The sequence below is a fragment of the Erithacus rubecula genome (assembly GCF_903797595.1).
Source record: "Erithacus rubecula genome assembly, chromosome: 6".
In the NCBI taxonomy this organism is placed as follows: domain Eukaryota; kingdom Metazoa; phylum Chordata; class Aves; order Passeriformes; family Muscicapidae; genus Erithacus; species Erithacus rubecula.
In genome coordinates, this window is record NC_136688.1 from 41,165,122 (window position 1) to 41,188,747 (window position 23,626).

General features: G+C 37.2%; 1 protein-coding gene across 1 annotated transcript in view; it reads left to right on the forward strand.

The window, feature by feature from the left end:
• The window catches only part of TSHR (thyroid stimulating hormone receptor), a 39,546-nt gene extending 24,990 nt beyond the window's left edge, over positions 1-14,556 (forward strand). The window contains exons 6-10 of the mRNA XM_079309905.1: positions 2,021-2,098; positions 3,078-3,146; positions 7,993-8,070; positions 12,091-12,276; positions 13,130-14,556. Of these exons, the coding sequence (XP_079166031.1) occupies positions 2,021-2,098; positions 3,078-3,146; positions 7,993-8,070; positions 12,091-12,276; positions 13,130-14,534 (1,816 nt within the window). The 3' untranslated portion in view covers positions 14,535-14,556. The remainder of the gene's footprint in view (positions 1-2,020; positions 2,099-3,077; positions 3,147-7,992; positions 8,071-12,090; positions 12,277-13,129) is intronic.
• The last annotated feature ends 9,070 nt before the right edge of the window (positions 14,557-23,626 follow it).

A 23,626-nucleotide genomic window follows, 5' to 3' on the forward strand; every position in this document is an offset into this window, starting at 1 on the left:
GCAGTTTTCAGCTGAAGAGGCTTGAATGCTGGATGGGCTAGACAAAAGGCAATTAAAAATGAAAAGTGATATGTTAGACTGTGATTTGCAAAGATGTGATTGATGATCTACTGCAGGCCTTGTTTCAGTGCTGCTAAGTGGTGGCTTTGGTCAAGAAGGGTCAGTTCCCACTGCATTCACGGTCTGCAAGATGAACCTCAGAGCAATAGAGAAATGCAGCTTGCTTTGCTAAAAGGTGTAGACCTGTAGGAAGCAATGAGATCTTCCCTTCCAAGGATCTTCTGAGAGATAAGCTTTGTTCTAACACACATTCACCTTGGCCATTTCCAAGATTGAAACCTGAATCAGTCAGAGCTCTGAGTGAGATATAATTACATCTTAAGAACTCTTGGGGAGTTCCTCAAAGACCAGAAGGGCTTCAACTCAGATTGAAAACTCCACTAGATCTACTTCTGCATAGCAGAGAGAACCAAGAATTGAACAGGCTAGATGAAATAAAGCAGTTTATACAACCATCTGTGTTCTTACTTCCAACTAACTCAGTGCCTTTCTAACTGGCAGAAAGCCAAACACAGTTTTACATCTGCTTTGATTTTTTTTTTTTAATAGTGATTACTAACAAAAGATAAATATAGGTCTTATATGCTGCACAGAGTTTTTAAAAAATGAAACTGTACTTTCATGGATGATAGTTCTATGATATATATTTCTAAATATTGCTATTCAATGAAAGACTTTTTGTTTCTTCCATCAAGAAAAAAAATGCCCTTAAAAAATAATACATTTCTAAATAATGAATAAGGTATAGCTGGGGGAAACCCATTAATTATAATACTATTTGCCTTTGAGGTCAACTAACTTACAAGTAAACATTTATTTAGAAACAATGAGCCAATCTGCAAAATGTCAAACCCAAATAACTTGTGGTGGAAACCACCTATCAGTGAAAATTACTTGGAATGATAATGGTTGTGGTACTGTTCAGTGTTAGCACAAATAAATGCACAAATGTAGCACAGAAAAGGAATGAAGTTATTTCTGGCACATGGGTAATTGTTAGGACTTCTCAGCCCATGGACTTTATGCATGGGCCTTACTAGGCCATACCTAACATGAAAGCTGAAGAAAAACAAAACTTTGCAAAATATTTTCATTTCTAAACTATAATATCTTTGGGTAAAATCAGAAAAGGGGCAATCAAAGACTGCTTTGTTTCTACCAGCTTTTTCATCTCTCCTTTCTCCAGTTTAGTAACAGTAAATCTCTTTAGCTTTCTTTTCTCCCTTTTGTTACAACAGAATTTTGGTCTGAAGATACATAGTACTTATTAAGACTGCAGAGTAGGAGTAAAAAAAAAAGTATTTGAGAAATGAGTAGTGAAACATTCCTTTGGACAAGAGGTGAGAAGAATTGGGAAGTTATTTCACTTACTAGTGAAAGAGATGTGCTAGATGCACTTCTGTAAAGTAAAAATGCCTCTGTCCTGAATAGTGTATTACTGATATTTTATCTGAATTTAGAGAGCAGGATTTCAGCTCTAAAGCCATAAGGGTTGTTCAATTGACTGCAGGTAATGCTTACTCACTCTGCTTATTCTCTGGCTCATGAAACCAGGGACTTGTCTGTGCCACTAGCCACTATCATCACACAGGCTGCCACCCCTCACCAGAACCACAAAACCTATTTACCTCATGAACTGTCTTCCTGGATGCTGGAATATCTACAGTCCTTCATTCTACATGTATCTTCTGGCCTTAGATTAAAAAAAAAAAAAAAAAAGGTTATTCTTTTTAAATTATTTATTTGAATAAATAAATGTAAATTTGTAATATAATAAATATGACCATTTTATTCATCTTATAATATATTAATATTAAAATACATTAAAATTAATTTACTTAAATAATTATGTTTTAAACTTCGATTTGTTATCAAGGCAGAGAACAATTAATAACAAAGCTGTTCTCCAGATGCTCTCTTGGGCAGATGTTTGATTGTGATATTTTGTCTCCTTTTTCAGTGAAATTGCAGATAATCCTTATATGACTTCAGTGCCTGCAAATGCTTTCCATGGGCTTTGCAATGAATCTCTAACCCTGTAAGTTCTTCCAGTTTAAGCCACAAGGCAATTACCTGTCTGGTAATGCTTAAAATGTTTAAAAATAAAATTATTCCTGTCCTACTCTCTAGTAGTTTGCAACAGAGAAACACCACAGACAGACAATATCTATATTCTAGTTTGCACAAATTCTGTACATTGACAGCTATTTTAATAAGTCCTGCTCTTCTCTTTAAACTGGCTTGACCATAGTGGTTTTGTTTTTCTATGACCCTAGTGCCAGTGAACGGTCATATTTTAAAAAAAAATCAAAGGAGAAAGTCTGCAAAGTTCTCCCCCTGTAAAACTACAGCAGGATTATAGCTGTGTCTAACTTTTTTCAACCTGAGTGGTACATACCATGGAAACTAATGGATGGCAAACATCAGAAGAGTCATACTGGAAAGAAAATTGTTAAATAAAATTCAGTTATGCAAGTCAGTCAATGTGAGCCACAAAGAAAGAACTGATGGGACTGAAATTACTGTAATGGATTATGACCCTAACTGGGAGGAAGAGCATTAGAATTGAACAGATGAATTCTAAAGAAATACTAAAAAAAAAAAAAATCCTTTTGCCCGAAGGGAGTAAAAGAATAAATTCTAAAAATTTAAGGCACACCTGATAGCATAATCAGACCTTTTTTGCTAGGTATTAGTTCCTTTAGCCTTCCTTAATCATCCTAGCAGGATTTTGTTTCCTTGCTTTTAGTTTAAGTGTGGGAAAATTATATCAAAGTGGTTTAGTCTATCATTGCTGTAAAAAGAGGTAGATGGCACACCTGCCACATGGTGTCCTTGATACAGGTGCACTCAGGAAAACTTCTGGACATTTGTTTGACCTTGCATGGTAACTACTGCTTCTTCAAGAGATTAAAATTTAATGTGCTGTTGTAAAGAAAAACTATGCATAAAATGTTAAGTATTCATGTATCGAAGCAGCCCAAAATACACTGATGTAATTTTTTTTTTACTTGCAGGAAACTCTACAATAATGGTTTTACCAGTATTCAAGGCCATGCTTTCAATGGGACAAATCTGGATGCTATGTAAGTAGCAGGTAATTCTCTTCTTCCAGAAGAAAAACCACAAACTTTTCTGCTTATTTGAGGCTCTGAAATACATACCTTATTTTAATTACTTTTAAGGAGCAAAGAGAGGATGCTAATTTCAGCCAGCAATAACAGTATCATTGCTTAATGTCTTTTGCAGTGTGCTTTCATTTAGTATGTATATTTATAGCTCAGAAATGAAATCATGCCAAGTAATCCCATTGTGAGTTTTGTTCTGGTTTGAGGCTACAGTAAAACTTCATTTCATCAGTAACTTTTCTAAGACAATTTGGAAGATAATTATGCTTTTTTTTCACAAGACTGTTTGTTTCAGTAAGTGTAGCACTGATGGTAGCAGCTCTTTTTCAGGTATTTTTCAGGTATCAGGTATCTGCAAAAAAGAGAATGGTGTAAGGTGCTGGGAGCAATTCAGAGAAACCAGCCACTTACACTGGAAATGAGATGCACATCTCAAAACCATGAACCAACCATTTCATATTTCCCTGCAACTTCTTATTGTATTTTTTGAAAAAAAATAATATTTATTGAGTGAATATCCTTTTTACACCATACCCAAAATCAAATCATTAAGAGAGAATAAATCTCAGTTCTAGAGACTCCATTCACTTTGGCAGAGCTTACTCTTGTCCTACAGAATCTTGACTGAAGAGTCTGTCACTCTCAAGAGTAAAGAGCCCTAGGGGAGTAGTCACAGCATCAAGACTGTCAGAGTTCAAGTTGCATCTGGATGATGGTCATAGTCACAATTTTGTTCTTCATTGTCTTGCAAGGACTAGGGAGTTGGATGCCATGGTGTTTTTGGGTCCCTTCCAATCTGATATGTTGTAGGATTTATGATCCTAAGTGAATCCTACGAGAGACTGGCCATGATGCACTAGTCAATCAAATTTAAAAAGGAAAAAAATCAAAACCAACAACAACCAACCAACAGAATAACTAAAGCTAGACTTATGTTCATGGGTTTATCTACCAGCAGTAAAAACTGTTTATTACAACAAACACTTTTCTCCTAATTAAATCATATGACATTTACTTGGAGCAGAGCACTACTCCAGGTGTACAAGGCAAACTAGGGAGCTGAACATGAGTGGTAAAGCCTTTATCTCTTTGATAAACTACACAGAAATTTCTAAACTAATTTTCTGAAGTAGTTTGGTTACCATATGACAGGATAAAGTATAATTTTGCTAAGTGCAAGCTTGGAGATTTGTTGTTTGCAGCAGCGACATTAAGTTTATGTAAGAGGCAAATGTTTCATTTTCTCTATTCTGACATTTCTAATTTGAACTGTTTATCTACCACTGTATAGTAAAGGAAGTACCTGGTTTTCTCTGTGTCTGATCCAAGAGCATTTGAATTTAACAAAAATAGGAGTAAAAATAAACTTATAGAAAAAGGTTGAAGGAAATTTGCATGTTTTGGATTATTATCTCAAGGACAAAAATAAGTAATAAAGAAAAACAAGCAAAAACAGTAATAAATTATTTTGCAAAATTATTCAAAGACTTCCATCCATTAATCAGAAAACATTTTGGGAATCTTGGAGCCTATCTTCTGCTATGCATTATGCATTATGCCTTTCTTCCACTCCTGCAGCATTAAAATGCCTATGAATGCAGGTATAGGTGAAAAAACATAAATAAAGGGTTTCCATTATCATACTGAATAATAACACTACCTAGTTGATCTCATCATCCAACAGGGATTGGTGTTTAACAGCAAACCACCATATTTCTGTGTAAGTTTTACAAGGGCAGGGAAGTAAGGAATCAGGAATGAAAGCTGAATGACCCTTTTACTGAAAGTATTCATGTGACACTTGAATCCCTCATCTTAACCCATCATCAAAGTCCATAAACTGTATCACTCCTGCAAAGTAGTGCTGCTGCACCAATGTTTATTTCTGTAAGGTAATTGGTGAGCAAAGAAGAGTTTTTAAAAGATATTTTCAGTGAATGGCAAAATATATTCGTGATGAGCTTTTACAGATCTAAATTACTGAAGTGGAAAGTGTGCAATCTCAAAATCTAATCACAAAAATAAACTCCAAAGGAATATATTTACTTTAGTATACACTTCTAGAGTTCATTTATAATGCCTGGCACAGCTCAGAGTTAGGATAAACAATTTTGTGGAAAAATCATATGATGAATCCTTAGTACTGCTCACTTACCAATGCATCTTTTTTTTGCCCATTCTCCCTTTCTTTAGCCTTCTTTTCATAATCCAGCTGGATGCACATGTTTTACTCAGCATTTGAGACATCCTGTTAGTGTTTCATGCCCTCAGAAGGTCCTGCTCAGCACGCTGCACTCATGGTGTTTTCTGGTGTGGTTGAGGCTTAATGCAATATTCTTCCCCCTCACCCTGGACCCTGAGTCTGTAGAGACTGAGACATGAGTATAGGTGGTATACTGCCCTGACTGGATTGAAAAACGTGAAAAAGGGCCTTCATTTACTTACAGCACTACACAAATATCAGCATCTCCTACTTCAGATTCTGCACTTACTACTACAGATTTCCTGTGGTTTGCCCTGGGGTATTCATGTGCATCTGACTACCATCCACCAATTCTCTCAAATTACAATTATTCTAGTGTCCCCAGTGAGGCTAAATATTACACATCACCTATGTGATTTCTAAAACTTCTAAGATTTGTTTAGACATATTGATACCACTGTTGTGGTTTTCTCTTCTGCAGGGAATTTAAATTACATTCTGCATCATTTAGCTATCAGTAACAACAGAATTAATGGCACTTTCAGAAGGAACTGACTCTCCATAAGCTTTCTTTGTCAAATTAGTATTTACCAAAGCCTTATTCTTTCCATTGGAAAGCAGTACCTATCAAAATATAAGGGCTTAAACAACTGAAACCAATTAGCATCAGGAAATTGTACATTCTGATGGGCCTGACTCATTGATTTGAAAACTGGCAGCTAACATTGTAGCCCCTCCTTAGTAACACAGGGTTTGGTACTTCCCAAAGTCTCTAGCTGTTTCTATTTGTATCTTTGAAGATTTTTATCAGGCATATTAGTTATTATATTTCAGGTTTATTAGTCACTACAGTACTCAAACATCAGGAAAAAATATTTCAAAATTGGACAAGCAATTAACTGGTTGTATAATAGTGTCTAGTTACTAAAACAGACAGGTTTTATTAGGTTAAGCAGGTTTTTGTGTCCTTCAACACTACAACCTAGATACTGAAATCTTGGATTAATTCTTAACTGGTGCTTTGGTTTTAATTTTTGCATTCATTTTGCAGAAAAAGCCATAAGGAGATTTGCACACTAAAGGAAATGTTCACAACAATAGTGTGCCATTTACAGAATATTAAAAACAGTTCTCAGAAAACACAAACACCAGGTGATGATAGAATGCCATATATTTATAAAGAATGAAAGCTTATTTCAAACAACACAGATGAGAAGGTGATGTAAACTATTTTCCTCTGTAAGGAACAAGGCTTAAGGCATGAGTAATGTCCAATGAATAACATGCCAGAAGCATTATTTGGCTCCCTAGGAGTTTCTGTTGTGTAACCCAGATGAAGTGCATTTACTTCTCATTTTGGTGATCAATATAAGCTTATATCCAGTAAATGTTATGAAAAAATTGCCAATGACTTCAACCAGGACAGGATTAGAATCTTTACTTAATTTTTTCCACACCACATCTTGCCAGCTGGGCAAGGCAAGGGATTTTGCTGCTCTGCACTGGTATAGCCTCACTGTGAGTAGTTTTGGTCACAATATAAAAAAGATATTAAACTATTAGAGAGTGTCCAAAGGAGGGGTGGATGCTGAAGGGCCTTGAGGGGATGTATGAGGAGCAGCTGGTTATGACTTCCAGGAGAGGAGACTGATTTTTTCTCTGTGGCACCCAGTGACAGGATCTGAGGGAATGGCCTGAACTTGTGTCAGGGGAGGTTTAGGTTGGATATTAGAAAAACATTTTTCACCCAGAGGGTGGTTGGGCACCAGGACAGGCTCCCCAGGGCAGTGGTCACAGCACCAAGCCTGACAGAGTTCCAGAAACCTTTAGAGAACACTCTCAGGCACATGGTGTGACTCTTGGGGCCATTCTTTGCAGGACCACAAGTTGGATTTTGATGATCCCTGTGGGTCCCTTCTAACTCAGAATGTTTTGATTTTATGAACTTCACAGACACCCTCACATCTGTTGCGACCACCTTACTATTGCACTTTTTATCTTACTAGCTACCTCACCAAACTTCACACTTTCCTTGCTCTTCTTGTAACAAAACTTCTGTCTTAAATTTTGGACTGTATATAGAAACCTCCACTTGAGTATTGAGATTTTTAAACATTTAAAATTTTTATTGAATTTTATTTATTTTACTCAATTTTATTTATCACAACATAGGGGAACTAGTTCTCCTGTTTGTTCATTATGTGTTCCATCATGTAATTCCCTATACCCCTTTCTGACAAAAGAAAACAAAACTATTTCACCAAATCCTCACACGTATGCACTTGAAGATACAGTGTCTATGCGTGTGCCCTTATGTTTATGACAGTGACAGGAAAAAAAATTGGAACAAAAATAATAAATAAATTAGCAAAATAAAGTACTTGTTGAGGAATTTAATTGCTTTTCAAAAAAGGAAAACCTGTATTTTGTTTCTTGGGTACACAGAAAATGAAGAAACTAATTATGCTACAATATGTGGTTGGGAATGGATGGCCTTTATACGTTTTGGTTTTGTACATCTATACAGGCAAATAAACTCGAGATCTTCAGTAACCTATGCATAACTACTTCCAAATCACTGTATTTTGTTTGTTTCTGCAGCTATCTACACAAGAACAAATACCTCAAAGTTATCAATGATGATGCATTTCTGGGAGTGCACAGTGGACCAACTCTACTGTAAGTAGGTAAAAATTAAATAGAGAAATAAGATAAGGAAAGAAATAACACGGTTTTAGTTTCCAATTTCCTTACAACAATTACCATCAGAGTAGCAGGGACAGGAATAGCATATTTACAAAAAATAATACCAGCAACAAAACTTGTGCTTTAGGGAACTGATTTATGAAATGCTTGCATCCTACATTACATATACTATTCCTACCAATTATTCTTATGTAAGATTCTGTACTACAACCTGTCTTACGGCTGTACAATGGTAACACAAAGGAAGGACTCTTGTACCACATATGTAGAGGAAATTGAAAGAGAGGAAAAAATTATTTTAGACAAAAATAGTTATTTCTGATGCTTTTTTTTGTCGCATTATTTGGCTTCCAGTCTGATGTTATAACCCTCAAAAGAACTTTTCACTAAAATTAGGAATCATAATACAGAATAAAAATAAAACTTTAATGAAGAACATCCAGAAGAATCACCTTCTCTGACTCAAATTGTCTAGTATGTAACGTAGTACCTATGAATGATCACAAGGAGAACTGAAATACTGAAAGGGGAATTTCTTCAATGCAAAAATCAGATGATGCCAGCAGTGCTCAGTCCATGTGAGAACAAGTTTTACTTTCTGCTCTTCAGGAAAACAGCTTATTCATAGCAGAATAACTATATATTACTTGGAAGGAATCCTAGCAGCTACCTGCAATAACAAAAGGTGCAGAAGTCATTATTTTTCTTTTAGAATCTTTTCAACACCAGAAATTGCCTGGCTGAGAGGCAGGTGAGACCATGCAGAAGCACAGATTTTTGACTCTTGGTTTCTGTGTGTATTTAAAGTGTCAGTGTTGTTGTTATGATGACAGGTAAACAAGTAATGTTTATGCTGCAATATGCTGCAGAAGGTGTGGGTGATTAATTGTATGCTCTAAGAGGCAGGTAAGCTTCCTGAGCAAAGGCTAGCTTGGAGATGTATCAGCTACACAAAACCTCTTGGTTTAGGGGCTAGAAATGCTTTCCTAGGATGTGCATATCCAAATGTAAAGAAATTCCTTTTCACCCTGTTTTCAAGTTAGAGATCTTAAATTATTTGAATTTTTTCTAGTCTTCCATAACTATTGTGCTATCCCAGCTACTACTGATCCTTGATCTTAGGACATGTTTTATACTTGCAGTCTAAACAGTCAGCTACCCACCTCCTCTTAGAATGATATACCTTCATGGCTAATGAGAGTCCTAGCAGTATTATAACTGGAGAGAGATGTGGTACTTAGTACAGTGTCATTACAGAGAGAAGCCTTGGTTCTCAAAGGCAGAAGGCCAGAAATGGCATGTAAGTAAAGTGAATCAACAGTGGATTTAAAAAGCCAGAGAATTTCACATCATGATACTTTATATGCAAATCCTAAGATAAAGCTCCTAGGATGCTGTCACAGTTTAACACTGGCCTACACCTCAGCTCTACAGAGCTGAATATTTGCCCCTGCACCCAATGCAATGAGGGAAAGAATTGGAAGGGTAAAAATGAGAAAAATCATGGGTTGAGATAATGTCAGCTTAATAATTAAAAATGGGATGTTGGAAAAAAAATCGGAGGGAGAAGAAAACAAACCAAACCCAAGAACAAGTGATGTAACAAAAACAATTTCTCACCACCAGCCCATTGATTCCCAGCCCGTCCCCTGGCAATGGCAGTCCTGGCAAACATCCATCCAGTCTTCACTGCTGAGTATGATTTTATAAGGTCTAGAATATCTCTTGGTCAGCTGGGATTGGCTGTCCCAGCTATCCTCTCTCCCAAATTATTTTGCACCCTTAACCTCCTCACTGGTCAGATGTGTGAAAAACAAAAAATGCTTTGGCTGTGTGTAAGTACTGCCCAGATTTGTTAACTCATGTAACAGTCTGAAAAGTCTGACCAATACAGCCCTTCCATATTCCCTTGGGCAGTGTAAAGAACTTGTTATAAGGAATAGTTTAAGTCATTTTTAGTTCAGGCACTTTGGTGTTGTTAGCTGACCATTCGATCTTCCTCAAAATAAAGTTTTACTTCCAAACTGTTTCTTCATGAAAATAAACTCTATGGAAAAGGATTGTGAGAATATTGGTTTTTTTCTCTGGGACAATGAATACAGTTGCTTATAGCAGCAGCAGTATGGACAGAAAAAAAAATTTAACAATTTCAAAAAAGGAACATTTATGGAGCTCTAAAGAGAAATTCTGTCTTGCCTCCCTACCAAATTGGAAGAACTTATTGTCTTGAGTTCCCTATATGCACTCTTCAAGTGAGATAAGACTTTATGGTAGTTGGAACACTTGCCCCACAGATAGTGCTTTTTTTTTCTGATCAGCATTTCAGCAGCAACAGAACTTAAAGGCTGGAACACAGACCATGGATCCATCCTAAGGGGTAATGTTCTATTTTGGCTTTAAATAAACACAGTGAGAAAGATTTAACTACAAAGAATAGTGCCTGATTATATGTATGCTGTATGAGTTTGGACATGCTCTCGGACCACCTAATTAAGCATACTTAAGTAAGTATTGAAAAGCTAGCTAATTTTTTCGGTAACTTACAACAGCAGAGGAAGCAGGACTGTGATCACTGAATAGAGGAAAATAGATGTCAGCAATCATGGTTCCTTTTTCACTGTTGTATATCAGATGTATGTGGATGCATACAGAGATTACTATTTTAAGAGTATGATGACAGTACATTGCTCTTCACCTCAAAATGAAACCTTGGCAAGTATTCAGCAACTCAGTGAACCTGATTTACTACACACAAGAGCTGCTGCCTAGAGCAAAAGTTCAGAGTGCAACAAAAATACAATCAGGCTTATTATTCCATTAGATTTTACAAAATGTTACAATCACACAAGATACATGTGAGTAGTTAATTATCTGTAGAATGCAGAAGTGCTCTTTTAAAGCATAATTTCCTAATCTAGGAATGGTTCCTCCCACAGGACACAAGTCTTTGAGCAAAAGGAGCTCTCTATATTTTGCTACTCAAACAATGTTAACTTCTAGATTTAAAAAATCTCAGTAGAGTTAAAATACTATCTGCAGTCCATCTATTATACACTTCATGCTTTATCTATTCCAGTACTCAGAAATTTATGATTAGGTAAAAATTCTCAGTTGTATTATGATTAATTCAACCTCATTTTCTTAATTACCTGTCTTTTAAATTATTGTTATTACTGGATTTCATACTACAATTGCATGCTTCCAGCAATGAAAAGGATTATTGACAAAAGCTATTATCGCTTAGATCTAGTTCTGAAAGAATGACTTCATAAAACCAACAGAATTAGACCAAAATATAATAACCCAGGGAAAAAAAAAAAAAAATCAGAGCAACTGAATATCTGTTTAACACTTCTATAATATACAGCTGGTTCAGAAGACACCACCTCTGAATTAATAAGCTATGTTTTATTCCCACATTTATCTGAACCTCTCCAATGTCTCTTTAACATTTATTATAATGTGTAAATTTCAGCTGAGATAAGCAACGGCCTAGAAATGTCACGTGAGATTTATAAGAAAATATGTGAGGGCAAAACAAAACGAAACAAAACTGCTACCAAGCCCAAATGTTGAGATTGGTTGAGAGCACTTTAGTTGCTGCTCAGACTCACAGTGTAGAACTCTACACAACCACTCCCAGTACCTGAGTGGGCTCTAGACCATGGCTACTCAGAAGCTGAAGTCTGGTCTGGCTCTATGAATGTTGCTTGTATCTGGTTGGCTTTAAAGATGTAACTTTAAAAGTTGTGATATTTCTTTTTAAGTCATATTCTGTGCTATAAGACCTTAAAGACAAGAGCTTTAAAAGACAATGAAAATCACAGAGAAATTAACAGCCTACTTGAATTTGAATGGTATCAGAACTCAGCAATGTGATAGGAAGTCTCTACCTCCTTAGGTGTTGATTTTTATTGTTGAATTCTGTGAAACTCCTGAAGAACTGTAAAAAGCTGAAAAAAAAAAAATCTGATCTAGTCACCTTTTTCTTAGGGACATCTCTAGAACAGCTGTTGCCAACCTTCCAGCCAAAGGATTGGAAAGCCTAAAAGAACTAATGGCCAAAAATACATGGACTTTAAAGAAATTACCAGCTGTAAAGGTATTTCTTCAGCTAATGCGAGCTGACCTATCATACCCAAGTCACTGCTGTGCTTTCAAGAGCTGGAAAAAAAAAAAGTGGGTGAGTTTCACTAAATGGCATTTATTTTTTAAATATATCAGTAAAGACAACATTTTATTAATAATATAAAAATACATGTATTTTTGTATTTTGTATTTTTGTCAAAATACATATATTTTGGCACTTTTGTAACCATTTTTTTCTAGGTATAGACAGTGCTATTTGAAACAGATTACAATTGTAAACTGATAGAAGAATTTTTTGTAGGACCTTTTTCAGCAATTCCTCCTCTTGTTGAACCCAGAATCATAGGAAAAGAAAAAAGAAAATGGTAATATGGTAAAGCAAGGCCTGGGAAAAAAGGTGTTGGAGAGGTTATAGCCTCAGGTCTCATGTTTTCTAAATGAGAATCTGTTGGCCAATGAAAATTTTTTGACTGTAAATACAGCTGCATCACACCATGAGGTACAGGATTCAAAATTGCTGCACTGCTAATTAGCTGTAAAGAAGCTACTGAACAGAAATTAGATTGATGGAAGTTCTGGGAGAAATTGAATAGTGAGCAACAGTGAAAAAGAAAATAATACTGTATATATTATCCAAGAAGTTATAAACAGTAGATAAATGTCTTCTTACCTACTAAGAATGTAGGTCTCAAAAAAGAAGATGGATTATGGATGCCAAACAAGTAAAATTACTACTGAGGATAAAATTAAAAATACAGCTACAAAAAAGCCCAGAAATGCTATCGTACATTATATGATCTGTTAACAAAAATATATCCAATCACATTTTTATAGCTACACTTTCATTCAGGATGATTTACTTTTGAAGCATTCCCTTTGTTCACATGCTGTGCACCAGTCAGACTATAAATGCCAGCAGTGATTTCCAACATTACTCTTTCAGGATCCTGGAGTACCTGATGTGTAACCAGAGCAGCCACAGCTTTTATAAGAGATCAGTCAAGACTCTCAGAGACGCATTTTACAAAGATTATGCAGAAGAATACACAGACCACACCAACGCTGTGGATGACACAAACACCAAGTTCACAAGTTTTCACGAAAATCCCCATTATTACATTTTTTTGGAAGAGCGTGGAGAAGGAAATCTTGGCTTTGGCAAAGAGCTCAAGAATCCTCAAATAGAAGATGCCCAGACCTTTGACAGTCATTATGACTATCCTGTCTGTGGAGGCAATGAGGATGTAATTTGCACGCCAGAGCCTGATGAGTTTAATCCCTGTGAGGATATAATGGGATATCAGTTTCTGAGGATTGTGGTGTGGTTTGTGAACCTGCTTGCCATCCTAGGCAACATTTTTGTCCTTCTCATTCTTCTCACCAGTCATTACAAACTGACCGTACCTCGCTTTTTGATGTGTAACTTGGCCTTTGCTGACTTTTGCATGGGATTATACCTTCTTCTGATCGCTTCAGTGGATCTCTACACCAGGTCAGAGTACTATAACCATGCCATAGAGTGGCAGACCGGGCCTGGCTGCAACACAGCGGGGTTTTTCACGGTCTTTGCCAGTGAGCTTTCTGTGTACACCCTGACCGTGATCACCCTGGAGCGCTGGTACGCCATCACCTTCGCCATGCGGCCCGACCGCAAGATTCGCCTCCGGCACGCCGTGCTCATCATGCTGGGAGGGTGGTTCTCCTGCATCCTGCTCGCCCTTCTGCCACTGCTTGGTGTCAGCAGCTACAGCAAAGTCAGCATCTGCTTGCCTATGGACACTGAAACACCAGTGGCTGAAGCCTACATTGTCTTCGTTTTAATATGCAACATTTTTGCTTTTGTCATCATTTGCGCCTGCTACATAAAAATCTACGTAACTGTGCGAAACCCCCAGTACAAATCAGGGGACAAAGACACCAAAATTGCCAAGCGGATGGCTGTGCTGATCTTCACAGACTTCCTGTGCATGGCTCCCATCTCTTTCCACGCTTTATCTGCCATTATGAACAAACCACTGATAACTGTCTCCAATTCCAAGATTTTGCTGGTACTTTTCTACCCACTCAATTCTTGTGCCAACCCCTTTCTTTACGCTATTTTCACCAAAGCTTTCCGCAGAGATGTGTTTATCCTGCTAAGCAAGTTTGGTGTATGTGAGCATCAGGCTCAAGTCTACAGAGGTCAGACAGTCTCAGCCAAAAACAGTAGTGGGTCTTATGGGCAGAGAGTCAGCCGAGGGATAGGCCAGATTCTTACAAGCATTCAAGACCCAGTCAACGATTACCTTCCTGCTGTGACAACACAGAACCAAATTCTTGTGGAAGAATGCAAGCAAACTGAGCTATAACATGTCAAAGTATCACAGCCAAAACCTGAAGTGATCACAAGAAGTGATCACAATCATGAGAAGTGATTGTGCATATAGTCAGTCAATATTCTCCATATCCTTTTCCCCTATATTATGCTTTGCTATAGCTGAAAGTACCTCCAAAGTGGTCTTTAGACAAACCACTTATTTGAACCTCTTATCAGTGCAGGGCAAAACATATGGTCCTGATTATAATTCCAGAAGTAGATGTGAATGCTCTACCTAAATAGGGGAAAAAAATATATATACATATATATAAACTGAGCAAATATAAAACATACCTGCACCTTAAAAGTAAGAAGTAGGAGATCAACAATAAGACTTGGGGGTACTTACATGACTGAAAAAAAAAAAAAAAAGATTAAGTTTGATAATTAAAATAATATTTTTTTAAAAATTAAATATTGAAGCTATCAAATACCCTACATGTCAAAAGGTTGTTTTTTTTCTAATAGCAGATTTCTAAAACTTCCACCAGGCCTAAAATGGAACAGATTTCTTCTCATTTTGTAACCATGACCTAAAGCAAATCTAGTCTTTCATTTGCTGTTATTGGTTTAATTCAGTAAGGTGGGAAAACAAGCTTTTCTTCATACTACCTTTATAGTGGTAAAAGGCAAATTATCACTGATTTTGCAGCTGCTCATAAGCTAACAGGTAAGAAACTACTATCAGTTTTTTGCTTTTTGATAAACCTATTTAGGAGCTGGTTTATTTGAATTTGTTTTGATGACCAGGGTACCCATTCAAGTTAATGATGGTTGTTTGGGTTTTTTTGGATGACTGATCCAGCTGTTGCCATATTTCAGTGCTGCTTTATCTGAGCATGTTAATTGCTCTGGATACCCTGTAATTCCTGCTTTTTTACCACTTCTGCTGTCCCTACTTACCTCTGTCTTACAGGGTAGAATTTTCCTTTTAGCACTTTCTATGTTGAGTCACCTCAACTTAAGACCAAGGGAGTGGATCACACCTTTAAGTTACTTCATACCATACAGTTCACTGCATTGAAGGGTTCACTGCATTGAAGGCTGACTTCTAGCTCTTCCAACATGTTTTAAGAACATCTCTCTATCTTGTAGTGAGAACTGTTACCTGAATTTTTGTAATTTTGCAGCACAACTACAAGAACCACATAGTTATCTTCTATCTGACCACAGCTTGACTGTAGCTGGGACATATGCTCTCCAAAGTGTGCTTAAGGAAATCTATGCTCAGACATAACCAACAACCCCCAGTCTAAAGCATTAAAGCATCCTTCTGCCATTCCTGCTGCTAGATAGGCCAGACCAAGATCAAGCCTGGCTGTGCTCAGCTCATTCATACACCACAAACAAATGAATGGAGGCCTGGCTCTCTACACCTCTTGTAGACATCAGGGCTTGGGGCAGGAGCTGCTCTTCACCAGCTGCACTGTTAACATCTGAGTGGTCTGAGTGCCCAGCTTTGCTGGAAGGATCACACCTGTTCCCAGCCAGCTCCACAGACTGGCTCTGCAGAACTGCTACCAAGGTTACCACGGATCATTTCACTCATCTATTTGAAAGCCTTGACATAAGAATGGAAAATACTGTGTGAATATTTGCCTTCAGGTAGGTATTTTTAAATTAATTTTGTAATAGCTATGCTGGTTTTTATGGAATTATAGTCTTTGTGGAACTATAATTAAATTGATCAGACAATAGTCAGAACTTACATAATGCAGGCTAGTAGTATCCATAAAACATAATGGTAGAGCCCTTTGAACTGCTGGCTACAACAGCTGGAAACTGAGTGATTGCAAATGCCATGTACATACTCTATTCGATTCTGTATTTTCAAAATATTTCAAACTCAATTTGATTCTGTATTTCAGAGTATAATCAAAGGCTGCTTCGGTGAGCAGAAGCAAGGGCCTAGATTGATTAATTCCATGAGATGGTCTTATAGAAAATAAATAATTTATCATTGTTAATGCCATTTTAAAAATCTACAGTATTGCATTATAGACTAATTTAGCTGCTTATTTAGGGGAAGAGGCATGTTTCCATTTAGGTTGATTCTTAGCAACCTCAAAGCAAAACTGCTGAAATCCATGCAAATAATAATAATTTATGACCTCCTCTTCTGTAATCTGAGGCTGCCCAATGTTACATGAGAAACAAAGACAGCTTCATTAAGTGTCCAGATCAGAAAAATTCCTTACTCTTGAAACAGCATTTGTAATGCTCTGGCCATGCCTGACAGTTCCATACAAACTTGAGACTTTTTCAGATGCAACATCCTCCCCTGCCAGGTTCTGCCACCCTTCTGATACTAGAGTAATCATTAAAGGGAGAAAAAGTTTCCTGAGTGCCTTTATTTAGTATCTCAGCAGCAGCAAAGGCAATCAAATTCTAATGTCTATCTTACAGACTTCACAAACACTAGTGTACCAATGGAAAAGAAAATCCAAGCTTAAATCATATTCTTTTTCAGAAAAAGAAGAAAGAATAAATAAAAATTTGTTAAAAGTGCTTTTAAAAGCAACATGGATCTTAAATCAGAATATTTCTTTCACAGAAACTAGTAGAACTTTAAGATGTGGTAGGACTGGTGCAGGTTGCTTGTAAATTAATGCAGCTGCTTGCTGCTACTAATGGATGACAGATATATTTACACATTACTGAACTTTTCTGTCTCTTATCATTGCATATACATTATGCCTGTTACAAGAATTCTAAGATAATTCCTTTATCGATGAAGTTTGGTATTTCCAGTTTGTCTTGGATAGTCCTTCGTGTGTTTAACTTGGTAAAAAAATATTTTAGAAGGTCTTGGAAAGGTTCAGGCAAATAGAATTTAAATAATTTGCCAGATCTTTTTCTTGTAAATGTTTGTATCCTATAGATATTTTATTCCATTCCTTCTCTGAACAATTCCTTGAGCCATTTTTGGGTTTGCCTGCACCTTTATGTAATACTTGCTATTTTAAATTTGTCTCAGCAAGCTGTATTATTTCTGGCATGTAGCATTTATGTTCTCTAAAATACTTCAGAAATAATGCAAAGTATGGGAATAAAATGTTTTGTTTGAAATTGGAAGAGGTTCAGCAAGTTTTTTCAGGAAATTTTAAAATATTTTTCCTATAAAAGAAGTTAATACTATTTATTTTGCATTCAACATTGCTCTCCTTGGCTGACCTATCCCATGACACACACTGTCTGATGCAGGTTTGGGGGTTTTAGCTCCATTACTAACTGTGAGAAGGATGTCCTAAATGGCCATTATCATCTCAATGCAGTAGGGATAGAAAGGAACAGCAGTAGTACTGCTGGGCTCAGGGGTTCCACAACCATCATTCATTACATCCAAGATAATCCAAATGAAAAAAAAAAGCTGTGAAATTGAGATGAGGCCTTAGTTATGAACACTTGGAACTTCCTCTGAGCAATTTAATGGCTCTAGGTGACCTTTGTCTCCTAGTCTCCTCTCTCTCCACCAGAGATGTTGGTTTTTCACAGAGTAGGTATTGGTTCTAGATGACATCATCTGCAACAGGTCAGCTATAGTCAAAGCACACCCTGCCCTGCTATTGGTATTTGGATTCTGAAAATAGCACACGCAATCAAAGATAAATTTCACATCACTACCATACCATTTTGATTCATTAACAGAAATGCCCTCTTGCTTCCTTTCTTGTGGATAAAGTATGAATGCTTACAGTACAGGAAGACCTGTACCAAAAAATCTCCTTAGAAAGAGAAGATTGATGTGATTAGAAGCCTGTGCTTATTATGTGTTGATATGAACCAAACCCTCCCTCCCAGGCTGTTTGGGCAGGCTGATGAGTAATAGCAGCATAATCTGTATTGTTTTTCTAACAGATGCCAGACATCTGCACTCTAAAACCACTCAGTAATCAAATGGTTTCTGGGTTGTGTTAAAATTGGACAGTGAGGCACAAAATTAGTTGGATATTATGCTTTTCCCTTAGGCACTCTCCTCCTCCTTTGTAGGAATTCTGAAAATACATGACATAATGCACTTACATGTGGGCTTCATGGACTGAGGCACAAGATGTTGAAGGGCCCTCATCAAGCTCTGGAACAGAAGATGGTTAAGAGTCTTAGTGACGTACATTGGGAGATGCTGACAGCATTGTCAACCTAGAATTCACACTGGTCAATAACACATCTCCAATAAGCTGGAATACTTTCCATCTGTTTAGTCACTGCCATCCGACTGGACTTATTTTTGTGTGACTGGAAGTCATGATGTGAAAGTGAACAAATGAAGGCTATGTGAGGTCAATACACAGAGTATTTAATCAGAATCCATCAGCTCTAACTTCCTATTCCCATTCCACACCTGCCCCCATGTACACACATTGGTATGAATTTCCACAGTATCCCACATTTCTAGGTTCTCAGACAGGATATCAATCCTGTGTAGTTTTATAACTGCCTGGCCTTACTTTCCACCCTGAATATATTGGGTAACTATTCCAAAACATGGAAAAGTCTCATGAACTGTAGCACCTCTAGGTGTCTAGGAGTCTAGGACCTCACTGAGGCCATCCTGAACTTACTCCTTCCAAGAGTTTAACTTCAGCAGGATTAACAGAATCAACCTGAATCTTAGCTCACCTTTTTGAAAGGACTTCTCTGTGCCATCCTGATCATATGCAATCCAAGGCTTGTACTTGTGGCTGTCTCAAGTCATATCCTTACTGAGGCAGACTGCGCAGTTCCACTGAAGCTTGTGAAGCTTTGATTATGAGTTCAAGGAGAAGGAACCCACACATTTTGGTTCTCAGCTATTCAATATGCAGCTGTGATGAGGAGTATCCTTTGGGTTATTTTTCTTCTCTCTTAAGGAAAGGAATATGTTGTGAACATCAACTTCATTAACAACCTGTATCTAAGAGCTCGCTAAATAGTCAGAGTGTGACAAACTATTGGATTCTTACTCATATATACTGTGATATTTTATAAGACCTACTTTGCTGCCAGGAACAGCCTCAGTTTCAAACACTGAGACTGGTAATGGGCTGGACTGCCAAGCCCATGCTGATTGTCTTGCAGCTTCAGCTGAAATGGCCGTGGCTTTTCTTTAAAAAGTGAAGAAAAACTACAGCACTCATGCCTTTTATGAAGGCAAAGCTACAGCAAATGAAACCTGAGCAGTAACATGAGTTTTAACAAAAACCTTCTCCCTGCAGGATCTGAGGTATTACCTGGATGTCTGTCTTCCCCAAGGCTTGCTGCTGACATATGCAGGATAGCACTGAAATACCAAGCAGCACCAAAGCTGTACTTGTGCTGGTTTCAGTCTGACTGTAGTAAGAATTCCCTGAGTTATATGTGGATTACTGCTGCTGCCTAGAGGGAGCTGTGGAAACAACAAATTACTTCTTTTTTAGCTATCTACAGATTTCCAGCTTTACCCTGCAATGATCAGTATAAAGCAGCAAAAACAGTATTTTCATTAAAAAGTAGCTAGGAGCACATTTGCAACACTGGCACATGCACTTTCCCCATGTAAAGTCCAGAAGGCAAAAAGGGGGTTTTACAATTCATACATAAACTTCTCCCTTGTTGTGAAAGTATGTTTGCAATCTCTCATTTTTTTAAGGGCTGGCTGCATTATTTTATCTTTTCCTCTGTACTGTTTCCTCTTTCCAGTTTCTCTTTACACCTCCTTCCACTGCTACTTCTAAACCCCACACTCTGTTTTAAGAGTTACTTTATGTTCCCCACCTACTATCTGAAGTGATTTATGCTACCTGGCAACACAGAAACCTCTGAGAGAAATAACAAAGCTGTTTTAGGCCATGAAAATCATTTAGGGCAAAAATGAAAGCTAAAAGATACTCTGAACAAAGATTAACAATTTGATCTGGTAAATTTAAGAACTGCTCTACTTTCTCTCTGCTCCCTCCCAAAGATTTAAGTGATACAGGCAAAAAAAAGTCTGTGATATGAATATACTTCACCTTTAGATATCTGATTTTTAACACCAGCATCATCATCACACTTATCAAGCCCTTTGCCAGGTCTTTAAACATACAGGGAATTTGACTAGATGCTACTTCAATGTTTTAAGACTAAAACCTGACAGTTACTGAAATCTGACAGACAAATTCAGCCCACAAAATCAGGACATCAGAAATATCATTCCTAGCACTAATGCATTTTCTTCATTAAAATCATGAACGAGGTGAGCTCAGGAATAAAGGGCTTCCAACCTGCAACAATTTGAATTTTCTGAAAATAAAGGCAACCTGTGCTGAAACAAAACCTACAAGCAGTATTCCCAGCAAGTAAATTCTGCAATAAATTCTTTTTTTTTTTTCAATGCTGTACTTCCTGCAATACTGTGTTTCCCAGAATACATAACCTGTTGGAACCACACAGCCCACCTAGAGTCAGGCAGTTGTTCCTCTGAGGAGAAAATTCTGTAGGAAATACTTAGACACTGGTACAGCAGGACACATGAGGAACCTTATCTGCAGTGAGGTCACAGCAGGATTCCTAGGAGAAATGGGAAAATCCAGGCAGCCAAGAGCCTTAGCAGAAAGAAATGCCTTCCTTATTTTGCTATCAAAATGGTTTTCCCCATCACAAGCAAGGATGGGCTGTTCTTTACCTTGACATTAAATCCAGCAGCTCTAGTACTTTTAGAGCAGTGTCTGGACTCTCCTGGGATTCCAACTTGTCTTCTGTTCCAGGCGTTTAGAGGGATTTTTTCACAACACTGTTCTCCTTCATTTGGTTCCTCTAGCAAAGGAAAAGCATTTCTCCCTTGACAGAATCACCATGCATACATAACATTTTTTGCTGTTACAAGATTATTCATTATTTTTACAATTTATTGATAGTCTTTGTTTTGGATTTGCTACTGAAATATACTTTTCCAAATTAATCACCATGGTTTTTATTTCAGTAAATTTTTATTTACTAAACTGAACTCAAAAGGAAAACAAGAACTAGATGTATTTTTAAAATGGGTATCATTAAAAAGCCTATTAAATAGCAGTTTGTGAATATCCATCTTCACAGAGCAGTTTTTAACCTGTGGAAGTGATTGGGCAACTCAGTATAATTTGTAACATAAAACACTATTTGCATTTATTCTCTCTCCATATTATCTATTTAATATAACCCTCTTTCAGATCACACAGGGACAAACACTTTTATACTATGTAAAACGTGGAATTACATAAGCACTTCACAAAGAAAAAAAAAACTGGAAAAGAATTCACTCCAAAGAAAAAGATTGTCCTAAATCAAATTTTCTGATGTTGTATATCCACACTGAAGGTCAAATGTGGTTCAACTGCAGTTCATTTGAGAGTACTGCAGATGTCCTTATCTCTGAAAGGATTAAGTTTTGGCATAATCCCATTAGTGGTAAAGAGTGCTGAAATCTGCTCTAAAAACAAGGGACTAGTCTTCAACAGCATTTTACAGAGAAGTCTGCATTAGAAAAAACAATACACACACTCAGAAGCTGATGCAGTTTAAGACAAGTTGTAAGGAATAATGTAGACTTGAAAATCAGTGGGGATATACTGAAAGCTATGCTAATATCCCAATATTCTTATCCTCTCATACCTCTGCAATGACAATAATTAGACCATATAAAAATCGGGTAAGAAAAAATATTTAAATATACTTGATTTTGAAAAAAAAAAAAAAAAAATCATTTAAATACTTTGTTCAGCCACAGCTAGCAGAGCACAATTAGCATTCAATTGTAACATACTCATCTTTTCTCACAGGAATAAAAACTAGGATTTTTTTGTATTTTAATTTAAATTTGCTATTAATTTGTCAACATTCTGCTTTGCTTCTTCTGTTAGGGTCCTTTGGAAAATCTTTTGGCCAGAACAACAGGCCGTTTTTCTGACCTGTTTGTTTCTGATGTGATGTGCAAGCTGCAACAGCAATGATCTGTTTTGGAAAAAACAATGGATTTTTAAATAGTAAATAGTTATTTATCCAGAGTCAATCCCAACTCTATTTAAAGTAAGGCAAATTTTATGGAAAAAGCAGTATTGTATTTTTTTAGATTTCCTTAAGTGTTGAAGGCTGGAAAAAAAAGAGGAGTACTGGGGGGCAGAGGAGGGGGTACATCCTTGAACACTAGGGAAAAAAACAAAACACACCACTCCTCATGAGTCTTGGTTTGCTATACATTGATACCACTGTAGATAAAAAAATTATTTCAAAATCATCACATTCTAAAATACAACCACCCATACAGGCAGTGTAGCCTACATACATTTCTGATTATATTAGAGTTTCAAGTTCAAAATTTAGATTTAAAAATAAACCACAAGTCATGTCTCAAGATACTACTTTTAGACAGGAACTGAAAAGATGTCAGAAAGCAATTCTGTCAGATTATATTAACTGATGAAGACAAAACCTTATTGATAGGCCAGTTATCATGCAAGAACTTTGCATTTTACTTCCCAGTATTTTCTCCCATTTCCACATACAGGACAATTATGAAGATGCCACACACAATCATAGAATCAATAGGGTTGGAAGGGACATCTGGAAAGCATCCAGTCCAACACCCCTGCCAGGCAGTGTCACCTGGAGCAGGTCACACAGGAACTCATCCAGGTGGGCTCTAAATATCCCACCAGGGACACTCCACAACCTTCCTGGGCAGCCTGTGCCAGTGCTCTGTCACCATCATTGTAAAGAAGTTCTTCCTCATGTTGAGGTGGAACTCCTTTGTTTGGCCACTGCTCCTTTTCTTGTCAGTGGCCATCACTGAAGAGTCTGGCACCATCCTCTTGACACCCACCTTTGAGATATTAACACGCATTGATGAGTTTGCCTCTCAGTCTCTCCTAAGAGAGACTCCACATCCTTGGCCATCTTTGTGGGCCCTTTGCTACACCCTCTCCAGTAGTAGCTCCTTGCCATTCTTGTACTGAGAAGCCCACAGCTGGATACAGCACTCCAGATGTGCCCTCACCAGGGCTGAGCAGAGGGGGAGGATCACCTCCCTCAACACACAGGCCACTGTTCCCAATCCACCTCAGGTACCACTGGCCTTTTTACAAAGATGTTCAACCAATCTTTTCTCAA